General features: G+C 39.7%; 1 protein-coding gene across 2 annotated transcripts in view; it reads right to left on the bottom strand.

The window, feature by feature from the left end:
* mr (anaphase promoting complex subunit morula) overlaps nt 1–14,037 on the bottom strand; it is a 51,008-nt gene that overhangs the window by 21,128 nt on the left and 15,843 nt on the right. For both annotated transcript variants that reach the window (XM_070100177.1, XM_070100178.1), the window contains exons 7-10: nt 13,276–13,459; nt 12,907–13,007; nt 5,350–5,474; nt 3,139–3,326 (exon numbers count right to left, since the gene is read on the bottom strand). In XM_070100177.1, the coding sequence (XP_069956278.1) occupies nt 3,139–3,326; nt 5,350–5,474; nt 12,907–13,007; nt 13,276–13,459 (598 nt within the window). The remainder of the gene's footprint in view (nt 1–3,138; nt 3,327–5,349; nt 5,475–12,906; nt 13,008–13,275; nt 13,460–14,037) is intronic.

The raw sequence follows: 14,037 nt of genomic DNA, 5'->3' as shown, positions 1-14,037 counted from the left end.
TTGCAGTATTTTGTATGTCATTATCATGTCTCCCCTGACCCTCCTGTCCTCCATTGTCGTCAGGCCGATTTAACTTAACCTTTCTTTGTAGGGCATTCCCCTTAGCTCTGGAACTAGTCTTGTTGCAAACCTTAGCACTTTCTCTAATTTCTTGACGTGCTTGACTAGGTGTGGGTTCCAAACTGGTGTTGCATGCTCCAGTATGGGCCTGACGTGCACAGTGTACAGAGTCTTGAACGATTCCTTACTGAGGTATCAGAATGGTATTCTCAGGTTTTCCAGGTGCCCATATGCTGCAGCAGTTATCTGGTTGATGTGTGCCTCAGATGTGCTCAGTATTATCCTTTTCCTTGAGTGAGGTATGCAGTCTTTGGCCACCTAGCCCATACTCTGTCTGTGGTCTTCTTTGCCCTTCCCCGATCTTCATGTCTTTATATTTAGTGGGGTTAAATTCGAGGAGCCAGTTGTTGGATCAGGCTTCCAGCCTGTCCAGGTCTCTTTGTAGTCCTGCCTAATCCTCATCCAATCTAACTGTCCTCATTAGCTTCACATCATCTGCAAACAGGGACACTTCTGAGTCTATCCCTTCTGTCATGTCATGCACATATACCAAAAATAGCACTGGTCCTAGGACTGACCCCTGTGGAACCCTGCTTGTCGCAGGCGCCCTACACCTCATCATGTACCCTGACTTGTTGTTGCCTCCTCATCAGGTTTTCTCTGATCCACTGCAGTGTCCTTCCTGTTATGAGTGCCTGATCCTCTAGCTTTTGCACTAATCTCTTGTGAGGAACTGTGTCGAAGACCTTCATGCAGTCCAAGAAAATGCAGTCTACCCACTCCTCTCTCTCATGTCTTACTGCAGTTACCTTGTCATAAAACTCCACTAGGTTTGTGACAGGACTTTCCTTCCCTGAATCCATGCTGGTTGTCTTTTATAAACTTATTCCGTTCTAGGTGCTCCACCTCTCTCCTGATAATCTTCTCCATGGCTTTGCATACTATTCACATCAATGACACTGGTCTGTAGTTTAGTGCCTCATGTCTGTCTCCTTTCTTAAAAATGAGGACTACATTTGCCGTCTTCCATACCTCAGGTAATTGCCCAGTTGGAATGGATGTGTTGAAAATTGTTGTTAGTGGCACACACACAGCATCTCTGCTCCCTCTCTAAGGATCCACGGAGAGATGATGTCCAGTCCCACCGCCTTTGAGGTATCAAGTTCATTTAGCAGCTTCTTTACCTCCTCCTCAGTTGTGTGTATCTTATCCGGCACTTGTTGGTATATCCCTTGTTGGTGTACCATCCTGTTCTGACTTCCTAGAGTCCTTTCTGTCTCCACTGTAAATAGTTCCTTAAATCTCATGTTCAGCTTCTCACACGTGTGTATGCATGCACGTGCGTGCGTACTTGTGTGCATGTATATTTAAATACTATATATGATCCCACTAGGTAGTAGGTTGGTAGACAGCAACCACCCAGGGAGGTACTACCGTCCTGCCAAGTGAGTGTAAAACGAAAGCCTGTAATTGTTTTACATGATGGTAGGATTGCTGGTGTCCTTTTTTTCTGTCTCATGAACATGCAAGATTTCAGGTATGTCTTGCTACTTCTACTTACACTTAGGTCACACTACACATACATGTACAAGCACATATATACACACCCCTCTGGGTTTTCTTCTATTTTCTTTCTAGTTCTTATTCTTGTTTATTTCCTCTTATCTCCATGGGGAAGTGGAACAGAATTCTTCCTCCGTAAGCCATGCGTGTTGTAAGAGGCGACTAAAATGCCGGGAGCAAGGGGCTAGTAACCTCTTCTCCTGTATATATTACTAAATGTAAAAGGAGAAACTTTAGTTTTTCCTTTTCGGCCACCCTGCCTCAGTGGGATACGGCTGGTGTGTTGAAAGAAAGATATATGATCCCACTAGGTAGTAGGTTGGTAGACAGCAACCACCCAGGGAGGTACTACCGTCCTGCCAAGTGAGTGTAAAACGAAAGCCTGTAATTGTTTTACATGATGGTAGGATTGCTGGTGTCCATTTTTCTGTCTCATAAACATGCAAGGTTTCAGGTACATTTTGCTACTTCTACATACACTTAGGTCACACTACACATGCATGTATAAGCATATATATATACACACCCCGCTGGGTTTTCTTCTATTTTCCTACTAGTTCTTGTTCTTGTTTATTTCCTCTTACCTCCATGGGAAAGTGGAACAGAATTCTTCCTCCGTAAGCCATGCGTGTTGTAAGAGGCGACTAAAATGCCAGGAGCAAGGGTCTAGTAACCCCTTCTCCTGTATACTGTATATTACTAAATGTAAAAGGAGAAACTTTCGTTTTTTCTTTTGGGCCACCCCGCCTCGGTGGGATACGGCCGGTGTGTTGAAAGAAAGATATGATCCCCATCATCGCCCCCTGCATGCACACACGCACGCGCACGCACACGCACACACACCCTACCACTGATATCGGCAAATTTTGGTGGTATCGGTATCAGCCTATAAGTGAATATTGGTATCAGCAAAAATTCTGGTATTGTCCCATACCTAATACTACATATGTACAAACATACTACACACACATGCATACAGATATATACATACATGTATATACAGCCTCTACTCGCTTAACAACGGAGTTCCGTTCCTAAGACCATGTCGGTAAACAAATTTGTTGCACAGTGAGGAGCATACTATAATGGTAGTGGGTTTGTGTCAACCATCTCTGATATTGTTTTAATGTTGCCTTTGCACCATTTATAACATTTCTGGTATATTTTTAAATGTTTATACAATACTGTACTGTATACTGAAATAAACAGAATAGAGGAAATCAGTTTTAATATACATTATTTAGGCATGCACACTGGTCAGAGAGCCTGTTGTAAGTCTGAGTTGTCAGTAAATGAGTACACTGCTAAGTGAGGAGAGGCTGTATTCATACATACACACTATGGTGCATGAAGAGTACAACAGTACTCCTATAACCATGGTATTTACAAACATTAATTATAAACAGAAATTTATACACAACACCTGTATAGCTAATTTAATTATTATATTTACACTGTACTATGTTTCCAATAAGATAAAACGTTCTTGATGAATTTGTTTTGTGAGATACATACAACTATGTGCATGTACTGGATCAGGTGTCCATGTCTCCCAGTTATCCATATTGTCATCATCACTGTGAGAATCATCCAAGACCAATGGTGCAGCAACCAGCAACTCTTCTGATAGTTCTGAGCAACTTTCGTCGGTCAAGCTTGTTACAATATAACGTACCGTGTCTTCTCTTCCACGTAAATACTGTCTGTAATAAAAGAAGCAACTTTTAATATTTATAAAATATACACAGACCTTAACAAGCAATAAACTACTGGTTTATTCTGCTTACTGCAGTGCTTAACAAGGCTGAGATTACAGATAAGTAGTCTACCATATAGACAGCACAATTAACATATGAGGTCTAACAAAAGTTATCTACTGTCTCATATAGCAGAATTACAGGATATGGTATGTATATAGTCACCATTTCAGTAATGGCTTTATATATACAGTATGCCAATGTACTTTGTCTGAATTTCACTTGCTACACACTTGCACTGCTTAAGGCACCTGCCTCATCTGATGATTTTATAGGTTAACATATTTGTAACAACACTTATAATCCTTGAAGGGTAAGACCTTCTGATAACAACACTCCAAATTTCCCTCGCATTAGTCTTCCACCTTGTGGAGTAGTTTGAGTTTGTTTTATATTCTGATCCAATTTTTTACTCCAATACAGTTTTTATTTCCTCAATCTTTCCACTGCAAACTAAAATCTGATCTTGCTAAACACCATATTTTCTATGGCCCACTGAAAGACCTGGTTTATATCAGTTTGAAAATTTCTGTATTCAATGTATGCCACTCCCATACGGATTCTAGTATCATGTGAAAAGGATGATACAGAGCTATGATTTACATTTCTGTCTAAGGGAATGTACCAGAGAATAATGGTATCAATACTTTTGTATAAGTGTGAGGCATTCTAGGTAGTAGGTTGGTAGACAGCAACTGCCCAGGGAGGTACTACTGTCCTGCCAATGAGTGTAAAACAAAAGCCTGTAATTATTTTACATGATGGTAGGATTGCTGGTGTCTTTTTTCTGTCTCATAAACATGCAAGGTTTCAGGTACATCATGCTACTTCTGCTTACACTTAGGTCACACTACACATACATGCACAAGCATATATATACATACCCCTCTGGGTTTTCTTCTATTTTCTTTCTAGTTCTTGTTCTTGTTTATTTCCTCTTATCTCCATGGGGAAGTGGACCAGAATTCTTCCTCCGTAAGCCATGCGTGTTGTAAGAGGCGACTAAAATGCCGGGAGCAAGGGGCTAGTAACCCCTTCTCCTGTATATATTACTAAATTTCAAAGGAGAAACTTTCGTTTTTCCTTTTGGGCCACCCCACCTCGGTGGGAAACGGCTGGTACGTTGCAAGAAAGAAGAAGAAGTGTGAGGCATAGACTTTGAAAGTTGCAGTGAGAAGAGGCTAGAGGCAGAGGAGATATCATGGTTGAGAGCAATGTGTGGTGTGAATATTATGTAGAGAGTTTGAAGTGTAGAAACTTAAAAAATGGTGTGGGTCACAAAGGGTATAATTCAGAGGGCTGAGGAGGGGTTGCTGAGGTGGTTGGGGTGTTTACAGAGGATGGAGAGAGATAGGATAGCAAAAAAGGGGTGTAAAAATTTGGAATGGAAGGTAGGAGGGGTTGGATTCTTCCAGGAATGGTTAGAGTGAGAGAAAGAAAGGAGGCTTTGAGTCTTAGGGGACCTGAGCATCTAGCAGGCCTGTGTGAGTGAGTTAGATAAGAATGAATGAAGATAAGTGGGTTTTAATGGATGTGCTATTGGAGTGTGAGCAGGGTAACACTTATGATCGAATTCAAGGAAACCAGTTAGGCAAACTCAAGTTCTGGAGGTGGGAAGGGCAATACCTGCACTCAGAGAGGGCTGGAGATTTTGTAGGAGAGTCATCTGAATTATGACATTAAGTGCACCTCTAGCAAGACAGTGATTGAATGAATGATGATGATGACTGTTTCCCTCTTTGAGTCACCCTACTTTGGCAGATACCCTTGATATACCTTTGAAGAGTTTTGAGAGTTTCTTTGCTCTCTGAGCCTGGCCATGGGCCAGGCTCATCTGGTGCTTGCCTGGTCAACCAGGCTGTTGCTGCTGTAGGCCCGCTGCCCCACAGAGGTTGAATATTTTTTTTTACAATTTATCAAGAATAGCTTTGTGAGGACAAAAGTTTTTATGTTTTGTGTTAAGTCCTACCTTACAGGCTCTGAAACCAGCTCAAGAAGAACTCCCTTTGGGTCAAGTACACGCAAAGCCTTAATAGCTGAGATATATGCATGAAGAACATCAGTTGTGTTGACTCCAGGGTGAAGAAGACGTGTCTGAGGAATAATATATGTATAGGCACTTACACCATATTTAATATTTACTACACACACTAGACTTTCACATAACATGCATCCACACCACATTTTCAACAAAACATGAATAAAATTTTGCTTTCAAATTTCACATAACATGAAAAAAACAGTAAAGCACACTGTGGCAAGCCATAAATTTGGGGAAAACGAGTATCAGTTCACATTGCACACTAAATCCCATTGGAACACACTGGGGGATACACTATTTCTCATCTGTGCTGCAGTTAGCTTCCGTTTTAAGGAGAGGCCTAATGTCACCCAGTAATATAAACAGCACCCATGCTTCAATTTTCTTGTGAACATGTACCAGACTTTATGCAGCTGTGTGTTATTCAATCATTGTCATAGTTGTCATCAATTCATTTCATCTCTAAATATTAACTGTGATACCCTCAAGAAATACTAGTGATGTTAGAGGTAAAAAGAAGAAAATTCAATGCAAAATTTTGTTGGTTTCTAAGAAATTTGAGATAATAAGAGCTGTGTAGTGAACATAGGAGGTGAGAAGGTTAGTAACCCATGATTACACATAACTGTACCTTTAACACCCTAATTACACATGAGAAGAATTCAGTTGGACAAGGACCGCCTGGTCCTCATCCAATTGAATTCCCATCAACTTCACATAAACACGCTAGATAACAGGGATATCTTGCTACTCCTACTTACACTTTGGTCACACTTCACAGACACGCACATGCATATATATATATACATACATCTAGGTTTTTCTCCTTTTTCTAAATAGCTCTTGTTCTTCTTTATTTCTTCTATTGTCCATGGGGAAGTGGAAAAGAATCTTTCCTCCGTAAGCCATGCGTGTCGTATGAGGCGACTAAAATGCCGGGAGCAATGGGCTAGTAACCCCTTCTCCTGTAGACATTTACTAAAAAAGAGAAGAAGAAAAACTTTATAAAACTGGGATGCTTAAATGTGCATGGATGTAGTGCAGATGACAAGAAACAGATGATTGCTGATGTTATGAATGAAAAGAAGTTGGATGTCCTGGCCCTAAGCGAAACAAAGCTGAAGGGGGTAGGGGAGTTTCGGTGGGGGGAAATAAATGGGATTAAATCTGGAGTATCTGAGAGAGTTAGAGCAAAGGAAGGGGTAGCAGTAATGTTAAATGATCAGTTATGGAAGGAGAAAAGAGAATATGAATATGTAAATTCAAGAATTATGTGGATTAAAGTAAAGGTTGGATGCGAAAAGTGGGTCATAATAAGCGTGTATGCACCTGGAGAAGAGAGGAATGTAGAGGAGAGAGAGAGATTTTGGGAGATGTTAAGTGAATGTATAGGAGCCTTTGAACCAAGTGAGAGAGTAATTGTGGTAGGGGACCTGAATGCTAAAGTAGGAGAAACTTTTAGAGAGGGTGTGGTAGGTAAGTTTGGGGTGCCAGGTGTAAATGATAATGGGAGCCCTTTGATTGAACTTTGTATAGAAAGGGGTTTAGTTATAGGTAATACATATTTTAAGAAAAAGAGGATAAATAAGCATACAAGATATGATGTAGGGCGAAATGACAGTAGTTTGTTGGATTATGTATTGGTAGATAAAAGACTGTTGAGTAGACTTCAGGATGTACATGTTTATAGAGGGGCCACAGATATATCAGATCACTTTCTAGTTGTAGCTACACTGAGAGTAAAAGGTAGATGGGATACAAGGAGAATAGAAGCATCAGGGAAGAGAGAGGTGAAGGTTTATAAACTAAAAGAGGAGGCAGTTAGGGTAAGATATAAACAGCTATTGGAGGATAGATGGGCAAATGAGAGCATAGGCAATGGGGTCGAAGAGGTATGGGGTAGGTTTAAAAATGTAGTGTTAGAGTGTTCAGCAGAAGTTTGTGGTTACAGGAAAGTGGGTGCGGGAGGGAAGAGGAGCGATTGGTGGAATGATGATGTAAAGAGAGTAGTAAGGGAGAAAAAGTTAGCATATGAGAAGTTTTTACAAAGTAGAAGTGATGCAAGGAGGGAAGAGTATATGCAGAAAAAGAGAGAGGTTAAGAGAGTGGTGAAGCAATGTAAAAAGAGAGCAAATGAGAGAGTGGGTGAGATGTTATCAACAAATTTTGTTGAAAATAAGAAAAAGTTTTGGAGTGAGATTAACAAGTTAAGGAAGCCTAGAGAACAAATGGATTTGTCAGTTAAAAATAGGAGAGGAGAGTTATTAAATGGAGAGTTAGAGGTATTGGGAAGATGGAGGGAATATTTTGAGGAATTGTTAAATGTTGATGAAGATACGGAAGCTGTGATTTCGTGTATAGGGCAAGGAGGAATAACATCTTGCAGGAGTGAGGAAGAGCCAGTTGTGAGTGTGGAGGAAGTTCGTGAGGCAGTAGGTAAAATGAAAGGGGGTAAGGCAGCCGGGATTGATGGGATAAAGATAGAAATGTTAAAAGCAGGTGGGGATATAGTTTTGGAGTGGTTGGTGCAATTATTTAATAAATGTATGGAAGAGGGTAAGGTACCTAGGGATTGGCAGAGAGCATGCATAGTTCCTTTGTATAAAGGCAAAGGGGATAAAAGAGAGTGCAGAAATTATAGGGGGATAAGTCTGTTGAGTATACCTGGTAAAGTGTATGGTAGAGTTATTATTGAAAGAATTAAGAGTAAGACGGAGAATAGGATAGCAGATGAACAAGGAGGCTTTAGGAAAGGTAGGGGGTGTGTGGACCAGGTGTTTACAGTGAAACATATAAGTGAACAGTATTTAGATAAGGCTAAAGAGGTCTTTGTGGCATTTATGGATTTGGAAAAGGCGTATGACAGGGTGGATAGGGGGCCAATGTGGCAGATGTTGCAGGTGTATGGTGTAGGAGGTAGGTTACTGAAAGCAGTGAAGAGTTTTTACGAGGATAGTGAGGCTCAAGTTAGAGTATGTAGGAAAGAGGGAAATTATTTCCCAGTAAAAGTAGGCCTTAGACAAGGATGTGTGATGTCACCGTGGTTGTTTAATATATTTATAGATGGGGTTGTAAGAGAAGTGAATGCGAGGGTCTTGGCAAGAGGCGTGGAGTTAAAAGATAAAGAATCACACATAAAGTGGGAGTTGTCACAGTTGCTCTTTGCTGATGACACTGTGCTCTTGGGAGATTCTGAAGAGAAGTTGCAGAGATTGGTGGATGAATTTGGTATGGTGTGCAAAAGAAGAAAATTAAAGGTGAATACAGGAAAGAGTAAGGTTATGAGGATAACAAAAAGATTAGGTGATGAAAGATTGGATATCAGATTGGAGGGAGAGAGTATGGAGGAGGTGAATGTATTCAGATATTTGGGAGTGGACGTGTCAGCGGATGGGTCTATGAAAGATGAAGTGAATCATAGAATTGATGAGGGGAAAAGGGTGAGTGGTGCACTTAGGAGTCTGTGGAGACAAAGAACTTTGTCCTTGGAGGCAAAGAGGGGAATGTATGAGAGTATAGTTTTACCAACGCTCTTATATGGGTGTGAAGCATGGGTGATGAATGTTGCAGCGAGGAGAAGGCTGGAGGCAGTGGAGATGTCATGTCTGAGGGCAATGTGTGGTGTGAATATAATGCAGAGAATTCATAGTTTGGAAGTTAGGAGGAGGTGCGGGATTACCAAAACTGTTGTCCAGAGGGCTGAGGAAGGGTTGTTGAGGTGGTTCGGACATGTAGAGAGAATGGAGCGAAACAGAATGACTTCAAGAGTGTATCAGTCTGTAGTGGAAGGAAGGCGGGGTAGGGATCGGCCTAGGAAAGGTTGGAGGGAGGGGGTAAAGGAGGTTTTGTGTGCGAGGGGCTTGGACTTCCAGCAGGCATGCGTGAGCGTGTTTGATAGGAGTGAATGGAGACAAATGGTTTTTAATACTTGACGTGCTGTTGGAGTGTGAGCAAAGTAACATTTATGAAGGGGTTCAGGGAAACCGGCAGGCCGGACTTGAGTCCTGGAGATGGGAAGTACAGTGCCTGCACTCTGAAGGAGGGGTGTAAATGTTGCAGTTTAAAAACTGTAGTGTAAAGCACCCTTCTGGCAAGACAGTGATGGAGTGAATGATGGTGAAAGTTTTTCTTTTTCAGGCTACCCTGCCTTGGTGGGAATCGGCCAGTGTGTTAATAAAAAAAATAATAAAACTTCACATCATCTGCCAACAGGGACACTTCTGAGTCTATTCCTTCCATCATGTCATTCACATACACCAGAAACAGCACCAGCTTTACACTGATCAATACACACCAAAACAAGAAAAACACTAGGTTACAATAGTAACTAAGGATAGGTCTGTGAGGTGTAGAGTGAGTTCAATATGGTCTATGGTAATGGGGTGAGGTGTTAGGTGATAGCAGTATTGGTTGTAAGCAGGACTAAGTTTGCTAAAACCTCAGAGATGGTGAATGATCCCAAGTCTTGTGAAATGGCAATGGTTGTGATGAATAAAACGTGGCTCTGAACACAGTCTGATCTGCCAGTTGGCTTCAATTGATTACATATATTGTGCAAGACATGAGCAGGGCTTAGGAATTCACTAATACACTTTGGTGAATGATTTTTCTATGACAAGGATTGGTTCATAATCACTATGGTGAATGACGTGTCTATGAGAAGGTTTAATACATGCACTCATAATAGTGAGCCCACAACAAGGGTTAACATTTTAGTCTTAAGGAGGCTGAAGTTCCTGATTTTATTAATGAAAACTTCAAAGTATTTTGCATACAAGTTTGAGAATCTTTTCTAAAACAGTAATAATAACCTGCTTAGTCATTAACCCTTTGACTGTTTCAGGCCCCTCTCTGAAACTGTCATTCTATGTCGCTCAATTTTTGAAAAAAAAAAAATTATTTTTTCTTATGAAATGATAGAGAATCTTTTCCCAATGGTAATGACACCAAAAGTTCGAAATTTGGTCGAAAACTCATGGAATTATGCTCCCGCGAATTTAGCGGTCTCGGCGATATAAGCGTATTGGCGATTTTGCCGACTTTGAGCCCTATTTTCAGCCAATTCCATTGTTCCAGTTCACCAAACTCATAGCTATTTCTTTAGAACTCCATTTTGTCTATCAGCTGAGTACAAGAAACCTCCCATTTACTAATTTGGACTACCCAATATCGTGGTCAGAAATTGGCAATTTGGCCAATTTCACGCAAACTAAAAAAGATGCCAATTTCAAAATAGGGTCCAGAATAAACAAGGTAGACATTCGTGGCACTAAAATAACATATGCTCTGTTCATTAGTCACATCTCTAGGCTCCTCTTATATTATTATTGCTTTCTATTTTGACTTTTTATTCATACAAAAAAATACAAAATTTACTGCTATGCTGACTACTGCATTATTGTAAAAATGGTATAAATAATATCAGTGCACTAGTGAAAGAATATTAGACTTCCCAGTTGACGTGTATTGGATGTGTGGTGTGATTTATTTACTCCTGAACATTGGTAAAAATCGAACATTTCCGCTACTTTGAGCTCAGTTTCAAGGTCGTTTTCATCGTCAAATTAATGAAAATCATCTCTATTTCTGTAATATGTTTTCCATTTTATCACCTAAGACCATGAAAACGCGAATACAACGATAAATACTATACGAAAATACACCTCAAAGTCGGCGTTTTATTCCACAAAAACGATCAGTTTTTTTTTTCTCATTACGCAATGTTTGCTGCAGGATTTTTTTTATGTGGTGCACACTGACCACACAGACCCATTCTCTCACATGTGGGCCTACCAGCTTTCTCCCGCTTGATTTGAAGCTGCTAGAATTATTGAGTATATATACGTCAGAAACATTGGCTCGTAAGACGTATTTATACATTGAAAACAGTCAAAGGGTTAAGCTAGTTTATATATGAATGAACCTCTGCCAAAGATTATAGACTGTCCTTTGATTTCTGGGAGGAATAGTGTGCATATGATCTAATCATCACAATGAACCTCACAATACTTGCTGATATCACTTTGCTACAAGAACGCTAGGCATCACAGCTGTATTAGGGGATCAAAAAACAAGTGATGTTGACAGCTGTTACCAAAAAAATTGACTGCTACAATAAAACGGATAAAATAGGCATAAAGACAAACGTGATAAAGACAAAATTGTAAGAAAATCAAGTTTTTCTTCTTTTTACAGTTAATAAGTTATACACAAGAGAAGGTTACTAGCCCTTTGCTCCGGACATTTTAGTCACCTTTTACAGAATGCATGGCTTATGAAGGATTCTTCTCCACTTTCCCATGGAGTATTTTATGTAATTATTAACAGAATTTATATATTGTATGTATTTATTTATAGGTAGTAGGTTGGTAGACAGCAACTGCCCAGGGAAGTACACACTGTCATCCTGCCAAGTGAATGTGAAATGGAAGCCTGTAATTGTTTTACATGATGGTAGGATTGTTGGTGTCTCTTTTTTCTGTCTCATAAACATGCAAGATTTCAGGTAAGTCTTGCTACTTCTACTTACACTTAGGCCACACTACACATGCATGTACAAGCATATATATACACACACCCCTGTGGGTTTTCTTTTTTCTTACTGGTTCTTCTTCTTGCTTATTTCCTCATATCTCCATGGGAAAGTAGAACAGAATTCTTCCTCCATAAGCCATGTGTGTCATAAGAGGCAACTAAAATGCCAGGAGCAAGGGGCTAGTAACCCCTTCTCCTGTATACATCACTAAAGTCAAAGAGAAATTTTTGCTTTTCTTTTTGGGCCACCCTGCTTTGGTGGGATATGGCTTGTTTGTTGAAAGAAGAATGTATTTATTTACGGACGATGTATAATAAAAAAAAAATTAAACTGTGCAGGTTGCTGGTGATTCAGCATAAGTAGTATTAGAGGCTGGATGCTCCATCTGGTAATTTTGCAACAGACACCCTTCCCAGTTCTACTTACCTTGTTGTCATTGGTAGTAACTGAGAAAAATGAAGTGTACTGAAAGTAACTCAAATGAGTAATACAAAAATGGCTTCAGGTCAAAGTAGGTTAGATTTTAGAGACTAACAGAGGTAAGTGAGTGGCCAGTAATGACAGTTGTGGTGGACAGACTTGAGATTTGTTGTCATGATTGTAGTAACAAAGTGCAATTCTGTAACCAATGAACTTTGTTACTGTTTCCGAATCGAAATGACCCAGTAGATCTTTGTTTCATGTTTCCACAGTTCATTAAATCCATGGTAAACTGTATATCTGAATGCTTTAGTATACATTTATGATGTAATTTAATTATAGCAATATACTGTATGGCAAATGCAGTTTTCAATACGTATTTCAAAGTCAAATTCTATTTCAAAGAATTACAGAGCACTGATTCAGCTCTAGGATTACATCTTATTTTGTACATTCAAAGGAAAGCCTCTTGTTCTGCTAAGAATTTCAGGCAGATTAAAACTAGTACTTATGGACTGCTTACTACTTACCTGTATTGCTGATCTCAGGGAGTCTACAAGGTGATTCCTTAAGTGAGTACGATCTAAACATTCTCGGATATCTTCTAGAGCTGGCTGAGACTCTGGGTATTCTGAAAAAAAATACGAAAATTTTGATGAGAAACAAGTCTACAAAATATTATTAAGATCTAGAGTTACATAAAAAATTAATACTGTAACAACTTGGGTGACTGTCACTGAGTATATTAATCTAAGAAAGGTGAGCAAAATGTCAAGTGCCTTGGAGAGATCATCTCCTATCTTCTAATAGTCTGGGAACACAACAAGACTCTTCACTGCATTGGGATCTCTGATTTCTTTTAAGTAAATTAATATTCAACAAAATATAAAAATACTAACCAATGACAATATTAAAGAGCTGGTCTATCCGTGTTGTTGTATAAGTATGATAAAGAGCTGTCATATAGGTCTGGTTAAGGTTGTTAGCCACCATAGTCTGTACTACAGAATCAGCTGAAGAGAGTTGACCACGACCACCACAGTACACCACTTCCAGCCATCCTATCACCACACTCTCCACCCACTGCCAATAACAGAATTTCCTGTAATATAATTATTGTCCAAAGGCAAACATTTTAATAATAATGGGAAATACATCAAGGTATACAATGGAATATACAGTACATGTTAAAATAATCAGTAAATAATTAATGAAAGTGTAAAAATGCCTGCAAGATACACCTCCACAAGTCACACAAGTTATCAATAACCATATGCAAACCTGTAAGGAGCTTTTTTGTTGCAATTATGGATTTAAAAATGGCATATGATTGGGTGGATAGAGAACAAGCAGTATGCCAGGCACTGGAAATGTATGAAATAGGTAGTGGGTTATTAAAAGCTGTAGTTTTTATTAGGAGAGCAAGGTTCTGGTTAGGGTTAGTAGGAAGAGAAAAAAAAAAAAGAGGACTATTTTCCAGTAAAAATAGGCTTGAGTTCTAGGAGCTTGGACATCTAACAGGCATGTGTGAGCATGTTAGAAGTGAGAGGAGGCAATAAGTTTTGTGATTTGATGTGTTGTTGGTGTGTGAGCCAAGGAACACTTATGAAGGAATCAAGGGAATCCAGTCAGCCAGATATGAGTTATGGAGATGGGAAGTA

Source organism: Cherax quadricarinatus, chromosome 71, assembly GCF_038502225.1.
Source record: "Cherax quadricarinatus isolate ZL_2023a chromosome 71, ASM3850222v1, whole genome shotgun sequence".
NCBI lineage: Eukaryota > Metazoa > Arthropoda > Malacostraca > Decapoda > Parastacidae > Cherax > Cherax quadricarinatus.
The sequence above is the reverse complement of the archived record's forward strand: the minus strand, read 5'-3'. Positions and strand labels throughout refer to the sequence as shown.